This window comes from Gracilinanus agilis, chromosome 3, assembly GCF_016433145.1.
Source record: "Gracilinanus agilis isolate LMUSP501 chromosome 3, AgileGrace, whole genome shotgun sequence".
NCBI classification, from domain to species: domain Eukaryota; kingdom Metazoa; phylum Chordata; class Mammalia; order Didelphimorphia; family Didelphidae; genus Gracilinanus; species Gracilinanus agilis.
Window position 1 is genome coordinate 136,059,249 of NC_058132.1, and position 17,812 is coordinate 136,077,060.

Genomic DNA, 17,812 nt, shown 5'->3' on the forward strand with positions numbered 1-17,812 from the left:
TGTGTGTGTGTGTGTGTGTGTGTGTGTGTGTTTGCTAAGTATAGCTCTCTCTTTTCCAATTTATTGAAGCAATAACCATCCTTTACAATAAACTGTATATTTTTTATTGAAGTCCAGCTATCACAATTTCTATATGGTTTCCAGCTGGTTTGGGTCATTTATTGCAGTTTAAGCACTTGTTCTGCCCTCATGATTTTCTTTTTGATCTCTCTGTTCTTCTCTCTGCCCCTTCAGCCTTTTTCACTTTATGTCTGGCAACATCCTTTTCCTAAAGGAAAAGATCAGGGCTCTCAGAGGTATTTGCTTCTATTCATTGGAGAAGATAGATGTACAGAAAGAAGTATTTGGTAGTTCAGAAAGAAGTGTGGCACAATTTCCTAACCAGGAGACCTCCATAAATACCTGATTTGGTGGAGCAGTGCTAATCATGCTCCTTTGGCTATTATCAGGAGGAACTTAGCTTTGTGAATGAAAACCATGGCATAAATGAGTTGTGGTTCTTGGCACTTGGAGTGTGAATATGGTCTTAGTATTTCAGAAAACATCTAATCCTTTCTAACTGCTCCTATTACTCTTTAGATGGCATAAGCTAGATAGGTTTTTCCCCATTGGCTTCCCTAATGGCCACAGCTGATACTGCTGGAGAATGGAATCATTTGCTCTAATTCAAGCTATTTTTTTTGCCTGTCCCTTTATTACCAGAGCTGAGCTACTGATGGTTGTGTTACATTCTCAGCTGTTTGTAATAAATGGCTTTCAATGATTTTTTTTTTCTGGACCAAACCTAGAAGGAAAGATTGCTTACAATGAGAAGGTGAAAGCCTTGGGAATAAAGAGTTTGGAAGGAGTTACATGAGTTTTGTTTGTTTCTTATTTGGCATTTCTGTCTCCTTTGAGTCTATGACAGATATGAAGACTATGCCATGAAGCTTCCTTTGTTCAATACTAACCGCAGCACATACAATCAGGAATTAGCTGCTTTAAAATGCTTCTTGGTTTTAAGAGTTATGACAATGCCATGAAGAATGTTCCTATTATAAATATCTTGACATAGATCTTCCCTTCTCTCAAAAATGGGGTCAAAGGTGCCCCATTACCAGAATTATGCCCATGATATTTGTTTCCATTCCTAGAGAGTGAAAGCCATTATGTTATAGTGAAAAGAGCATTATTTGGAGTCAATGGCATGGTTTTAAATTTCATCTCAGTTACATGTTTTCTGTGTGATTAGACAAGTCACCTAATCTCTATGGCTCTCTGTTTACTTGTCCTTAAAGCTAAGGGGTTGGACTACATGTTCTCTACAATCCAATCTAGCTCTAGGTCAAGAATTCTTAACTAGGAATCTTTTTACCTTCTGTCTTAGAATCAATACTCCTTATTGGTTCCAAGCAGAAGAGTGGTAAGGGCTAGGCAATGGGGGTGGTAAGTGACTTAGCCAGGGCTCACATAGTTGGGAAGTGTCTGAGCCTAGATTTGAACCTTGGACCTCCCATCTCTAAGCCTGGTTCTCAATCCACTGAGCTAACCAACTGCTCCCTTTAACTAGGAGTCTTGCGGGGTGGGTGGTCCTGAGTCAACATTGGAGGGGTTGTCAAAGGATTCAATAACTTCAAAAAGAAGTTATTTAATGAGAGTCAAAAGATGAAAGGAATGTCAAAAGGAAATATCTAGAATGAAGAGAAGCTGCTGGGTACTGTGGAAAGAGCACTTGGATAGAGAAGTCAAGAGCATGAGTTCAGATCTAATTTTTTGCTACCTTGGACAAGTCATTTATATATTCTTGGCCTCAGTTGTTTCTGACGTAAAATGAGGTGTCTGCAATACATGACCTCTGAGATCCCTTCAATTTCTGGTGGTATCTGATAAGGGAAATTTTTTTTTTTTTACATTAGACTAAATGTTCCAGATGAAATGGTAGGAAAAGAAGGCAGAGAATTAGTTCTGGGAAGGGCTAGATTTGAGTTATATAAGACTGAGAGTTCCAGGAAAGGTAACTGAAGGAGATTTTTACCAAGAAATACAGTGGTTCTGAATGGTCAAAATTATTATGGTGAGAATTAGGAATTTGCTATTTATTACCCTACTCTTCATTGCTAAAATAAAAGTAAAAACTTTCATCCTTAGACAATTTGTGTTGCTCTTTGTATGTTGTAGATAAGCAAGAGAGTGTAGAGTTTGGGGAGGGAGCTGATGGAGAACCTTTCTTTACTGCTCATCTTTCTATGTTGACCTCAAAGAGCTCTAAGCATTTCAATACTGGCTTGAATTTCAATGTTTCCCTCCCTAGGGAATCATGCAGAAGGTTTCCTTCCCTTTTAAAATAACAGATTTCCCACAGGGATCATGCCTAACTTTTAAAAGCAGTTTTGAAGTCAATGGCATTGCTAATTCAAAGCTACCTAGTGCCTTCCTATCAGGCAGCCATTGCAGGCAAATCAAGTTTTATATCAAATGTGTGCCTTTGGTATTCTTCATGAATAATTAAGCCTCCCTGGCATCTATGTAAGATGCTGTCAGTATTTTGATCCTAAGTTTACAAAAGAGGAGAAGCAGACAGAGGTTAAATTTCCTGGCTGGGTCCATGTGACAGCCCAGAGTCCCAAAAGGCTTTCTGATGAATGAGGGCCACTCAGATGTCCCTTTCATTTGGCGAGCCTTCCAGTGCCTCCTGTATTCATTTCCAATTAGCTTGAGTCATATTCCAAGAGTGAAGCAAGAGAGAAGCCAAAGCTCATAAGGAGGAAGCCCATTATAAGTGCATCAATGTAGGTGAAAAGGTTTGCTCGAGTCTGAAACATTATAATTATGCTTATTTTCTAGCGTGTTTAAATGGTTCTTTTAAACAGGGCTCTGAACTTCCATGATGGACTGAATTCAGTGGGGTTTGGGAGAGGAAGCTATAAAGGGGACTGAATAAAGGGTTCTTTAACCATCTTCAAAGCCAAACTCCAGACATGTTTTCTTTTCTCACTTACCCCTTATTTTCTGAGAAATATTTTTCCATTTATCAAAGAGCACACAGAAGAGAGCGATATGCTTTGTCCCTGATCTTGCTAATGTGACCAAGTTCTTAATGGTTTCTCTGAATTGCTGCACTGATGTGCCTCTTTTCCCATCATAAATCCTATACGTTTTAATCTGTTGATAGAGAACAAGATCACTAATATTGTCAAATTTGTACTTTACACTTTCTGAAGAGCTATTGAAAGAACATGATGTTATTAGAGCCTGAAAACAACTCTGTGAACTAAGATATGTGTCTATATTGGTCAGGTTATTTAACCTCTATTTATATATGTGTATAGAACTATATATATATATATATACATATATATTTATTTATGTATACACATATGTGTGTAGATGTATGCTTATACATCTAGGGGCATATAGGGGCAGCTAGGTGGTACAGTGGAGAGAGTGCTGGACCTGGAGTCAGGATGACTCATTTTCCTAAGTTCAAGTCCTTCCTCAAATCCTTAGTAGCATCTGTGTGATCCTGGGCTTAACTCTATTTGCCTCAGTTTCTCATCTGCAAAATAAACTGGAGAAGGAAATGACAAACAAATCCAGTATCTTTGCCAAGAAAGCCCCAAGTGGGATCACAGAGCATTAGACCTGATTGAAATCACTAACAACATCATCTTTCATAAATGTGTGTGTGAGTGTACATAGATATCTCTAGTCATGGTTAATGTTAGAGACTAGATTACTACCCATATTTCCTGTCTCTTTGTCCAACAATCACCCACTCATTTATTCATTAAATAAATATGCTGTAGGTGCCTACTATGCAAAAGGCACTACATTTAACACAATGGAGGACGATGCAGAGAAATACAAGACACAGTTTCTGTCTTCCAGGAGCTAACAATATTATTAGGGAGATAAGAAACATACACAAATAACTAAAGACAAGATAGTGTGTGTACATGATAGATGAATGGTAAGGACAAGTGCTATTCACGTTTGGAGGAGGAAAGGCTCGTTTTTAGTTATTGTGGTGCAGGAAAGCTTCATGGAAGAGATGAGGTTTGAGCTGGGTTCAGAAGAAGCCAGGATGTTGTTAGGCAGATAAGGCAGATAAGGCAGGAAAGCATTTCCAGTTGGAGAGTGGTATGAACTGAAAGAAAGGAAATTTCAAGGCATATTTGGAGGCTTGGGAGTAGATTATTCTGGCTAGAGACGATAGAAGACTCGTGTATCAGAAAAGCAAGAAAAAAAGTTAGAAAAGGAATTTGGGACAATATCTAAAGCACTGTATTCCAGGAAGGAAATTGAATTTTTGTGTAGTCAATGGGAAGTCATTGGATTTTTGAGTTGGGTTGGGTGTAATATGATTTTTTTTAAAGTGCATTAGGCTGAATCATCTGCCTGGGGTATGCAGGACTGGGGCAGGAAGAAATTAGAGGCAAGAAGTCCAGCATGATACAGTGACAGCTTAAAGTAAGGTGGTGGCAAAACACACAGAGAGTAGATTCAATGGGAAAATTCCATGAAGGAAAAATCTACTGCCTTTGGGACTGAGGAGGGAGAGACAAAGACAGAGACAGACATTGAGAGAGAGAGAGAGAGAGACAGAGACAGAGACAGAGACAGAGACAGAGACAGAGACAGAGACAGAGACAGAGACAGAGAGGGAGTATATTAGTTCATGGGTTTCAAACCTGAGTGACATAAACAGAAATTTCCCAGGAGCCATTCAGTTCTTCCTTTTCTTCCTTGCCTTGCTTGGCAGGCTAATTATGTTATACTTGTCATTTGGGGGACCAAATACCTCAATCATTTAAAATTTTGTTATAATTTTCATCCAAATTTATTTTGCATTTCATTTTGGTTTCCTCAGTGAACACTAGAAGGTCCACTGGAATAATCCTCTCTGAGGAAGGTTACTGAAGGCAGAAGTCAAAATAGTGAAATAAAGAGGTGAGGAACAATTACAACCGCAGAAAATTAAGGGACAGGATAGGAACAATCAATTCAAGATGAAAACAATTTAAAAAGTGGTTGCTGGTCAGATAGATCATATCTTTTCTAGCAACAGAGCAATGTAAAAGGTATTTTATCCTCACTTGAAATTCCTCTTTTTTCCAAATTCTATTTAGCTTCAATATTTACCTTAGTAACTCTCCCACAGAAGCCAAAAACAGAATGTTCACACATCCCTGCAAGACAGGAAGAAGAAAAAGACACAGACTTCAGGGGGGCAAGAAAGCAACATGTACTCTTTATTTCCTGTTCACCCAACACTCATTTTCTCCCAGCAGTAGCAACAAACAATATTTCTCAGTTTCCAAAGGTACAAGATTGTTTTTCACTTCAGCTTTCCCTCCCCAAAAAAAGGATGTGGATTCAAGAGCAACTGAGGCTACTTTGGGCAGGAGATAAACCTGAACAAAATAAACTGTTTTGTTTTTTTTTTAATGGAACCAGGGTCAAACCAGGCATAAAAATAGGACTGGATGGCAAAGTTGGAGTCCTGATTTCTTCCCTACCCATTCTCCCCCAAATCTCTACTTTGGCCTATATTTGACACACAGGAAAAATCATACCCAAAAGATAGATAGTGTTTGTAATGAATTATAATAATAACTGACATTTACACAGTGTTTTAATTTACATACATGATCTTATTTGAGCCTAATGTTAATCCTACAAAGTGAGTTATTTTGGCAGAAAGTTGAAACTGAGCTAAGTTAAGTAGCATGCCTGGGGTCCCTCAGCTAATAAGTGTCTGAGAATAGATTTTATTTTATCTTATTTATTTTTGTTTCTTAAATTCAAATAAGGTTAGGTAAGAAAGGTAAACAGTCTTAGAGTCAATATTATGTATTGGTACCAAGACAAAAGAGCAGTAATGGCTAAGCAGTTGAGGTTAAGTGACTTGCCCAGGGTCACACAGCTACAAAGTGTCTCAGCTCAAATCTGAACCCAGGACCTCCCATCTCTAGGCCTGGCTATCAATTTACTGAGTTGCCTAGCTGCCCCTTGAAAATAGATTTTAATCAAGATCTTTCTTACTCTGAGTCCTGCATCCTTCATTATGCAACTCAACCTTAGCGTCCATAGGACCATAGATTGAGAGAGAGAAAGATTACCGCAACTTCTTCATTTTATAAATGAGGAAATTGAGGCCTTTAGAGGTAAAGTAATTTGTCCAAAGTCACATAGTAGGTAACAGAGCTGCAATTTGATCCCAAGTCCTCTGCCTGCAAATTGAGAGATCTTAAATTTTACCATTGTATCTTTAAAAAAAATACTCAAAGTCTCTTTTATTCTTTAGGAAAGCAGTAGAATAATCTGATAATTTAGTTTTTAGAATCAACCACCTTGTACTTTCTAGTATTTGAATGACTACAGAATACTTCCCTTTTCTAGGAAAGTTTTCTGCTATCTCTGAGGCCATTTAGACAGGGAGAAGCTTGATTTTAGTACACTCATATACTCCACATTAGGGGAATTCACACTTTCTAAGAATGGAAACAAGAAATATAACCAAGTACATTCATTAACAGATTGCTTAAAAATATATCTAGACATTGAGATGCTCTTCAAGGTCCCTTCTAGGTCTGACATTTTATGATTTTCGATTCTCCACAGGCATTGAACCACCTGAGAGAAAGAAATGCATCTTTGGGTTACATGGGACTTCTAGGTCACGAAAGAATCATTTGGAAAAATACTCTAACTTAGAAAAAAAATTTTTTTTAAATCACTGGACTTTCCCACCCTTTACAAATGCCTCCCTTCTTACATGTCTTCCCTTTTCAACTAAACTTCCTCTGAAGCAGTGGCCATTCTACAATGTCACGTCACTTTCTCATGTCACAGTCACTCCTTAACCCTTTCATTCCTAGCTTCTGTGTTGCTCCTCAAAACTCTTATTTCTAAGTTTAGTGACCTAATCCAAATAAGAGTCTTCTTCTCAATGTATAGTTTGAAGATATACCTAAAAACATTTTTGTGTGTGTGTGTTTGAAAAGGACCCATGGCTTTTAATGGATTAAATGTATGAGTTAGCAGTGTAATGAAGCTGTACTCCCAAAAGCTAATGCAAACTGGTTTTTGGTCCAGATTTGTGGCTTCATTGGCATATGGAATACCCAGTAAGAAAATGTCCTCTATCAATAGATTTCAACACTTGGTGGATGGCTTAATGTCTTCGAGAGCAGAAAGAACCTCTCTAAAATGGTGGAGGATTTTCTCTAGGTCTTGAGTACCAGTTTGGCTTATCAATGTCCCTTTTAAAATGCATACCTTGAACTGAATCCAAAATGCACAATATGGTCTGATCAGGCTATAGGGCACCAGAACAGTCAACTTCTTAGTTTTAAAATAACGGTTCTTAACCTGAGGCCCATGAGTTTTTTTAAAATTGTTGATAACTACATTGCACTACAATTGGTTTCTTTTGTAATCCTATGCATTTTATTTTAATCATCTAAAAATATTATTCTGTGCTATCCACCTCCAAAGAAAGAACTGTTGGAGTCAGAATGCAGATGAAAACATAAAATTCTTCATTTGTTTATTTGGGCTTTTGTTTGGGAATTTTGGTTTCATATAATTATTAGCTTACAAAAATGAACACCACGGAAATATGTTTTGTGTGATAATACAGTTATAACTCAGATGGAATTGCTTGCCAGCTCTTAGACGAAGGAGGGAAGCGAGGAAGGGAGACAATATGGATTATATTACTTCAGAAAACTTATGTGGAAATTTGTTATTACATGTAATTGTTAAATAAATAAATTCCAAGAAATACAAATGTTTCAGATTTTAAAAAATATTATTCTGCCAAAAGGATCCCCAACACAAAAGTAAGATCAAGAACAACTGCTCTAGATGTTATATTTCTTAAAAAAAACCCTTACCTTCTATCTTAGAGTCAATACAATATATTGGTTGTAAGGCATCAGAGGGGTAAGGGCTAGGTGATAGTTAAGTGACTTGCCCAGTGAGGGTCACACAGCCCGGAAGTCTCTAAGGCCAAATTTGAACTCAAGACCACCCCCCTTTTCTAGACGTGGCTCTCAATTCACTGAGCTACCTAACCTGAATGATATATTTCTATTAATGCCAACTAAGGATATATGAGAAGTATAGCTTAGTGGATAGAAGGCTGATTCTTGAAGCCCTTTACAATGGGCTACCAAATAATCAATCAATTAACATTAATTAAGTACCTTCTCTGTACCAGGTGCTGTGCTAAGTTTTGGGAATACAAAAAGAGGTAATAGACATTCCCTGCCCTCAAAGAGCTTACAACTAATGGAGGAGACAACACACAAACAAATATAAACAGAGCAAGCTATATATAGTATAAATAAGAAATAATTAGCAGGAGCCACATTGGAATTAAGAGGCTTAGGGAAGTTTTCCTTTTGGAGGTGGGATTTTGGAAAGGATTTAGTAAGCCAGGAAGGTCAATAGAGCAGAGAAAGGAGAGTGCTCCTGGCATGGGGGAGAGCCAGAGAAAAGACCCAGAGCCAAGATACAAGATGTCCCCAAAGACTTTTATCATCTCTATTGCATCTTTCTTTCATAATAATATTTTAATTTCTAATAAAGTAAATATTGATAGATAAAACCCACATACATAGAAAAAAAGCTCTTTTTTGTAGAGGGAGTCCTCAATGATTTTTAAGAGCCTAAATGGGTCCAAGACCAAAAAGTTTGAGAATCATTGACATGGAGTACTGATAAGTCAATCCACTTGCCTAGGTCATGAAGCCAATATTCCTGGAGATGGGACTTGAACCAAAGTATTTCTGGCTTTTGAGGCCAGTTCACACTATCTATTTTACCATGTTGCCTCTAATAAATGAAACACTTTTTGTTTTTTTAAAATGGAAAGAAAAACTTGTTGGGTTTTTTTTTCAGTATAAGATTTAAAATTTACCAAAGTGTCTCAGGTGGACAAGGAAATAAAACATTCATCTGTGCTATTCCATCATTTTCTTCCCAGTTCTATCTCTTATGATTGTTATAGAGAGCCTCGATGACTCTCCTAACTTTGGTCTCTGGGCCCTTAGCAATGTAATTCCTCCTCTGGTCACCCTGTCCAGGGAAGGACAGAGGGAGAAAGGAGCACTCTCCCTTCAGAGTTCAAAGCCAGGGGAAAATTCTCTAGCCCTAGGCTTATCATTCCACTTCTGTTACAGTGGGCTGGGCAGGGAGAAATAGAGGGGAGCCTGGGAAGGACTTTAGGCAAATAACAAACAAAACAACTGGATAATACATCACTGCTTCTGTTGGCACTGTCTGATATCTAATCCAGTAATTCCAGCTTCATGCAAGAAGATATTTTCATTTAGATATCCCAAGGTTATCTCAGATTCAAAACTTCTTAAATTAAATTCAGTTTTTATCTCTACCAGGCCAATTCCTTTTCCAGCTTTCTTATTTATGTCAATGGCACACTTCTCTTGGCTCATCAATTTTTTTTGGGGGGGAGAGTAATCTTTTATTCCTCCTTCTCCATCATTCTTCTCCAGTCATCATCAAATCTTATCCAAAGCAGGACAAATTCCCCGGCTTCTTTCAGACTTCTCTATTTTCACCTTAGTCCAAACCTCCATTACATTATTTCTGAATTCTTGCCATAGCCTTATAACTAGTCTTGAATCTTCCAGTCATACACTGATGCCAGATAAATCTTCCTAAAACATTGCTTTCATTATGTCATTATCCTGCTTAATGATGGTGACTTCCCTGTTGCCAACTGGGTCAACTCCAAACTCCTTAGCTTGGTATCCAAGACTTTCTACGAATTGGCTCCATCTAACCTATTTCCTTCTTTTTTTCCAATTACTATTAATATTGCTCCCTACCTCCCATGAAAATTTTCCTCTAGCTAGGTCAATCTTCTTACTCATATCTCTGGCCACTCACACTCCTTGCCTCTTCACTTTTCTCCTACTTATGTTGTGATTCAGTCTTTTCAATTGTGTCCAACTCTTCAAGACCCCATTTGGTTTTTTATTTTTTGGCAAAGATACTGGGATGGTTTTCCATTTCCTTCTTAGCTCATTTTATAGATGAGGAATCTGAAGCAAACAAGGTTAAGTGACTTGCCCAGGGTCACACAGCTAAGTGTCTGAGGCCAGATTTGAACTCAGGAAGATGAGTCAAGAACTGGCCTTCTATCCACTTTGGAATCTAGTTGTCTCTAGTTGCCCCAACTACATAACAAATTGCTGTTAATCAAGTATTAAAATTTCAGAAGTTTGAAGTCTTTTATTGAATTATAGAAGCAGCATCTTTATTTGGTTGGTAGAAGATGGGCATGTCTTCCACTGGTCCTGAGGTCAGTCAACAGAAAAAACAAGGTCAAGAAAGGAGGTAAGGGAAGAAGAGAAGAGCTATTTCTTTCTCTTCATTCCTTCTTCCCCCAGTCAATCAGTGCCCTTGGAAGAACTAGGGGAGGAGGAGGAGAAAGAGGTAGAGGAGGAGGAAGCAGAGGGTTTTTCTCCCCTTATCTTCCAATCAATCATGGCACTTGGAAGAGCTGGAGGAAAAGGAGAAAAAGAAGGAAGAGAATTTCTCTCTTATCCTCTAATCAATTATGATTCTTGAAAGAGCCAGAGGAAGAGGAGAAGGAGGAAGAGGAGTGCTTCTCTCTTCTTATCCTTCAATCAAACATGGCATTTGGAAGAGCTGCTTAACCAGCAGGAAACACCACATCCATGACATACACATTTTCCAGGCATATCCAAGGAACAAGAACTCTGAAAGCAAAGCAAAGAGCCAGGAATAGGGTCTGGGATCCTGGCTGAATGACCCATCCCCACCCTTGCTCTCAGCAGAAATGCTGCCCCCAGAAGGAAGCTTCCTACGAATTCCATGAGGAAAGAAAGATTATTGGAGCCCTAAAGTTCAGGAAGCATCAGTTGCATTGGCCATGAGGGTTCCCTACTTGTCTGCCTTATTGCTATTTTGTCCTTAGATCTGTGCCTGTCTTCCCACCACTGTGGGTATTTATGGGAAAGAGCACACCCAGGTTTACGGAAAGAAAGTTGGGTGGCTTTTTGTTCTTATTAAGCTGTCTTAGTAAATGATTTTGCTTTATGTTAATTTCTTTTCTAATTAAGTGTTAAGTGAAAGCTCACTTGTTGGGGCTCATGAACTACGGTGTTAGAAGTATAAACCTGCAGGGAACCCTTAGATCTTTGAGTTAGGAGTCAGCTACCCTCTTTGGTGAAGCATTTATATCTTCCTCTTTTGACATACTGTTTGGAGACCCCAAATGACAACCTGAAATTTAAGCCACTCCCAAAGTATTTTTTTTTAATACAGAAGTACAAATATTGGTGGAGTGTCTCTGGGCTAAATAGAGGCAGTGCAGTGTGGTGTCATATTGTTTCAAGTCACATCATGCCAGGTCCTTTATGGGAAGCTGCTCTTGGGTTCAAATGCTCTTGAGTCATGGGTTCAAATTCTGCCTCAGACACTGGGTAAGTTACCCTGAGCAAGTCATTTACCCTCTTATTCTCCTATTACTTATCTGCTAAGTTCCAAGTGCTATGGAAGTTTCACTATGCCAGAATGCTGGAATCACAAATCCTTTGAGTAATTTATGAATTCAAGTGAAGAGTACTGGTCTTGTTAGAAGAGAGCTAGATGTGAATCCCACTTCTCATACTTAAAAGTTGACTTATCTTCTCTGATCCTCAGTTTCCTCATCTGTAAAATGGGAATACTAATACATTCAACACCTACCTCTTAGGGTTGTTGTGAGGATAAAATGGGAAAATATTTGAAAATGTGTTTTAAACATTCAAGTGCTAACTACAAGTCAGGGATTGGTTTTTCTCTTTAATAAAACAAGGTGATTAAGCTAGATATTCTCTAAGGCCCAGTCCAGGCAGTGGTGTGTTGGTAAATGTTTAACAACAGGTCCTGGTGGGGGAAAAAATGTACCCGCAGCACACTTTTAAATTTAATCTGCATTATTAACATTTTCTCCATGGATTTCTTAAGTCTAGACAATGAACAGAACAATAAATCAAACCCTGATTTGAAGACATTGCCAATTTCTGAGGTGTAAATGCTCACACTGAAAACGTAACAAATGCCTCTGGTGTAGTGCTCACTCCAGCCCAGCCCAGCTTCCAGAACTTCCATGCTATGACTTCATGCTTGTTCCCAGCTCCTCTCTCTGGACCTTTGCACCGGCTGTTCCCCTTGCCCGGAATGAGCCTCCTTTTCATCACTGCCTCTTAAAGGTATGTCGAGCTTGCTACAAAGGGTCTACCTCCTACAGGAGGCTTTTGTCCCCAACTTACTCTGTGGGTATTGTGCATTGATTTATTTGTGTGCAGGTTGTATTCCTCCCTACCACCACCACTCCCTTAGGGAGCTGCTTGAGGGCAAGCACAGTTTTGGTTAAGCTGCTCTCTCTCCAGCGAGATACAACTGCCAAGGCCAGTGTTCTTCACCTGAATTCATAAATCCGCAGAGAATCTATGATTCCATCCTTCTAACTTAGGAAACCCCCTTCCCTGCCAGCTTAGCCCCTGAAACTTAGCAGAGAAGTGACAGAGGGTTGCCTGAGGCTAAGGGGGTAAGTAACTTGTCCTCAGCCACTAAATAACACTTGGTGCTTAAGAAATAGTTATGGTGGGGCAGCTAGGTATCAGAGAATAGAGCACCAAGCCTGGAGTTGAAAGGACCTGGGTTCAAATCTGAATTCATATACTTCCTAGCTGTATGACTCTGGGCAACCCACTTAGCCTCAGTTGCCTAACTCTTACTTCTTTTCTGCTTTCTAAGACAAAAGGTAATTTTAAAATGTTTTAATTAATTAAATTAAATTAATTTAAATTTTTTTTTCTAAAATTTTTTAAAAAGAAAGAAATGGTTGAGGTAAGATACCATGCTGTCCATACCCATTAGGCCTTGAGCATTTCTTTTCTTTCTCTCTCTCTCTTTTTTTAAATAAACCCCTACCTTCCATCTTAGAATCAATACTTGTTATTGTTTCCAAGGCAGAAGAGCAGTAAGGGCTAGGCAATGAGGGTTAAGTGACTTGCCCAGGGTCACACAGCTAGGAAGTATCTGAATCAAGATTTGAACACATCTCTAGGCCTGGTTTTCAATCCACTGAACCACCCAGCTGCCCCAAGCATTTCTTGCATTTCCTTTTGCAAAAGATTAACTGGGGCCAGAAATGGGAAACCCATCATCACTCCACAATCATTTTGCTATCAGTTTTTATCCAAGTAATCTTAGGGGTTTTGGTAGGTAATTACTATCATCTACCACTGTGGTTGAACTTTCCTTTTTTTATTTTTTTATTTTTATTTTGAATATTTTCCCATAGTTACATGTTTCATGTTCTTTCCCTCTCCCACAAATCCCTCAAACTCCTTTAGCCAACACACAATTCCACTGGGTTTTACATGTATCATTGATCAAGACCTATTTCCATATTATTGATAGTTGGACTAGAGTTATTGTTTAGTGTCTTCATCCCCAATAATATCCCCAACAGCCCATGTGTTCAAGCCATTGTTTTTCTTCTGTGTTTCTCCTCCCACAGTTCTTCCTCTGAATGTGGCTAGTTTTCTTTCTCATAAGTCCCTCAGCCTTGCTCTGGATCATTGCATTGCTGCTAGTAGAGAAGTCCGTTATGTTTGATTGTGTGGTTGAACTTTCCTGATGGAAAGAGGCACCCAACAGCCAAACCACATCCTTCATGATAATCTATCAATGAGTCATCAATCCATGAGGATTTATAAGTGTCTCCTCTCTGCCAGGGACTGTGCCAAGAACCGGGGATACACACAAAGAGGCAAAAGACAGCCCCTGCCCTCAGGGAGCTCATGGTTCAATGAGAGAAACAAACAATCCCATACAAACAAGCCATAAACGGGATAAATAGTAAATAATCGAGAGAGGGAAGGCACTAGAATGAAGAGAGATGGAGAAAAGCTTCCAGTAGAAGGAGGGATTTTAGCTGGGACTTGAAGGAAGCCAGGAGGCAGATGGCTCGGCTACCGGCCGGTCCAATGGACCTCGCTGCCTCATCTTCGCCTTTGACGGCATTTCTACCCAGCACCATCTTTACGGTAGACGGATGCTGCTTGATTTAGGTTCCAGATAGGTTTATGCGATTCTTCATTATCTCAGCCTCCCCGAACGGACGATGGGCAGCTAACAAGGTGTCCTTGCTTCTGAAGAAAGGACGAGCCGGAGAAAGATGGATCCTTCTCCTTGGCTTCGAAACCGGGAAGGTCAAGTGCCTTGTCACACAATAACTGCCTTTTGAAGTCACTAGGCAGATTGAGCAGAACAGCTCAGATAAATGAGGGAAGGCAAGCCTCCCGATATTTCTTGGTACTGTAAAGGCTGAGCCACAGCAGCTGCATTTAAAAGGAGCAATTTGCTAAATGAGGGGCTGGCTCCTTTCCAGATGGCCATTGTTACAAAGGGTTTGGATGAATCTCTCATTCAATCATGCATCTGTCTAGACTGAGACATGAAAAGCCAGGTTCCTGCAGCAGATTCAAAACCTTTACATAAAACATGCATAGTATCGGGGCTGAGACAGCTTGGCTAGAGACCAACTGGAGAGTGTTGGGCATTATCATCGTATGCTATAAAATCTTTCCTGAATCCACTTTCTCAGCTGAATGATAGCCGTGTGTGTGTGTGTGTGTGTGTGTGTGTGTGTGTGTGTGTGTGTGCGCGCGCGCGTGCGCACGCGCTTATGTGTGAACCTCAAAGTGTTATTTCATTCACCAATCAAGGACTCGGGGCAGGTGAGTTTAACAAGATATTAGCAAGAGACAGTCCAAATATTTTTGTCAGGAAGCCCAAACTAAAAACTGGCTTTTCTTTATGTTTTCTCTGCATGCATTCTTTAGTCATGTTCACTTTGGTTTGTCTTATCTTTGCAAATGGAGTTTAATCTTCTCCAGCTCTGGGAGACAAAATGTGTGGTGTAGTGGCAAGAGTGCCATTTTTGGAATCTAAAAGACTGGAGTTCAAATCCGGATTCTATCACTACTTTGGGCAATTCACTTCTCTGGGCTTTGGTTTTTCACCTTTTGCCCCAGATCTATAACCTTTTGGGCAGTGGTAAGTGGATACAGTGCTAAACCTGGCATTGGGAAGAATCCTCTTTCTGAGTTCAAATCCAGCCTCAGCTACTTACTAGCTGCGTGACCCTGGACAAGTCACTTAACCTTGTTGACCTCAGTATCCTCATCTGCAAAATGAGCCAGAAAAGGAAATGGCAAATCACTCCAGCATCTCTGCCAAGAAAATCCCAAATGGGGATTACAAAGAGTCAAACATGACTGAAATGACTGAACAACTATGATCCTTTGGTATCCAATTGACTGCACACCCCTCAAGGGCAAGGACAATTTACTTTTTTGTCTTTGTATCCCCAGTACCTACTACAGTGGCTGGAACATAGATTTAAACATTTGTTGAATATACATTTCTTTGTTTTTTCAAAAATCCCTTTATGGTCTCTGGTTCAATCTTCTGCAAAACCTGAATTCTTTACAATTTCCACTCGTCAGAAATTCTTCTCTGGGTAGGAGGTTAGCCTAGCTGACCTCCAAGGTCTCGTATACTTTGGAAGATTCCATGATCCTATGACTACACGTAGACTGACTTTGCAGCTGCTCCCTGGGATGACTGAAGTAAAATGGAATTATCCAACTGGATTTTGGCTAAGATCCCAGAATTAACAGGCTTGTGCTTAGGAAACAGGTCACTAGTATACCTCACATTTAAAACCCTGGCCCTTTGAACTAGGGAATAACAAAGTAAACCTGCTCAGTCCTATAGTTCTTGCCTGAAAAGTGCCCATAATCCAATTTACGGAAAATGAAAATCAGTAGTACTTTATCTTTAAAGGTTTCAGGAGGAGAGAGTTCCTTAGAAACATATTCCCATCTCTGTGGTCAGGAAGACTTGACTTGTATTCAAAATGCAGGTGTTCTTACCTGAGTTCTGTGAACCTAAAATACTTTTTTTTTAAATTTTATTTTAAACCCTTAACTTCTGTGTATTGACTTATAGGTGGAAGAGTGGTAAGGGTAGGCAATGGGGGTCAAGTGACTTGCCCAGGATCACACAGCTGGGAAGTGTCTGAGGCCGGATTTGAACGTAGGACCTCCTGTCTCTAGGCCTGGCTCTCAATCCACTGAGCTACCCAGCTACCCCCCTAAAATACTTTTTTAAAATAATGGTTTTTACATTTTTTTTGCATCTAAAAAAATAGAATTCTGAAGATTCTGAAGGTTTCAAAAGCCTGCCCAAAGGGTCCATCATCTCAAAAGGGTTAAGGAGTCTTGCATTAGGACATGACCTAGCCAGCCATGGATTTGTGCCTGCTAAACACTGGGCAGGAACCAGAGTTAATTTCTGACTCAGAGGGAAATGTTCCACCTAATGAATCATCAGCAATACTTCCTATGACATCAGGAGGATAAAACTGGCCTGCTTGTGTTGAATTCCTAAGCGGTTCACCTCCTATGGTCACTGACCTACATAGAATGGAAAATTTAAAGTATTGCTCCATGACTAGTGAGCTTAAACCCTGAATCCACTTAGGCTTGCTTTTTTAACCCCCAAAGAAGTATCCACTTGAGTAAGTTTGTCCTATAAACAAAATGAAATAAATGACCAGAGTGGCAAGCCAAAGTGAGACATTGGTAGCAGCATTAAATCTCAAAGTCAGTCTACTAGCTGTGTGACCCTGGAAAAGTGACGTGATAACTCTGAACCTCAGTTTCCAGCTTGGTATTTATATGAACTATCACAAAATTGTTGAGGTATAAAATATTTCTAAACTTTAAATCATTATTTAGTTGTTTTAGTCATGTCTTATTCTTTGTGACTCCATTTGGGGTTTTCTTGGTAAAGATCCCAGGAAGGTTTGCCATTTCCTTCTCCAGCTCATTTGACAGTTGAGTAAACTGAGGCAAATGGGGTTAAGTGAATTGCCCAGAGGCCTATAGCTAGTAAGTGTCTGAGGCTGGATTTAAACTTGGGTCTTTCTGACTCCAGGCACTTTCTCTAGTGCTGTCCAGTTTCTAAATTTTAAAGCACTAGGTAATAATAATTTATTTAGAATCTAGTCTTACCTAGACTGGTGTAATAGGATCTTAATTGGCTTCCCTGACTCAAGCTTTGCCCTATTCCAATCCTTCCTCTATAAAACTGCCAAAATAATTTTCCTAAAGTTCACATCTCACCATGTCACTCTCAACCCTATTGGCTCTAAGATCAAATAGAAACTCTACCATTTGGCATTTAAGTTCCTTTACAACCTCTCCTTGGCCCCAACCTACCTTTCTAGACTTAATTATATATTACTACCCTTCATGCCTATTATAGTCTATCAAACTGGTCTTCTTCTTGCTCTTTAAACCCAACACTCCACTGTAGAGCTCCACACCTTAGACTGAGATGATATCTCATACCTGGGGTGCCTTCCCTCCCCTCCTCCAGGTCTTAGAATGACTCAAGTGCCCCCATCTACATGAAGACCTTCCCAATCCTCTCCCTGTTATTATCCTCCATACTCCCAAATACCTTTTATCTATTTTGTCTTCCTTGTGAGAATGTCAACTCCTTGAGGGCAAGAAGTTTTCAAATCATAGCTTTGTACCCCCAACACCTAGCATAGTGCCCAACCCATAAAAGGCATGAAATTAGTACTTACTGGGTGATTACAGAACACTGTATTTGGGCTTGAGGGAGAGGAGATACTTTTGATAAGAATCAGTCCCTGCCCTCAGGGATAAGACAGAAACAAAGATAACAGTCATGTAGGATGTTC

At 39.5% G+C, this 17,812-nt stretch overlaps 1 protein-coding gene across 1 annotated transcript in view; it reads right to left on the bottom strand.

The window, feature by feature from the left end:
• Nucleotides 1-14,071, bottom strand: part of LOC123241267 (WD repeat-containing protein on Y chromosome-like) — a 140,647-nt gene extending 126,576 nt beyond the window's left edge. The window contains exon 1 of the mRNA XM_044668961.1: nucleotides 13,974-14,071. Within this exon, the coding sequence (XP_044524896.1) occupies nucleotides 13,974-14,071 (98 nt within the window). The remainder of the gene's footprint in view (nucleotides 1-13,973) is intronic.
• Nucleotides 14,072-17,812: the final 3,741 nt, after the last annotated feature.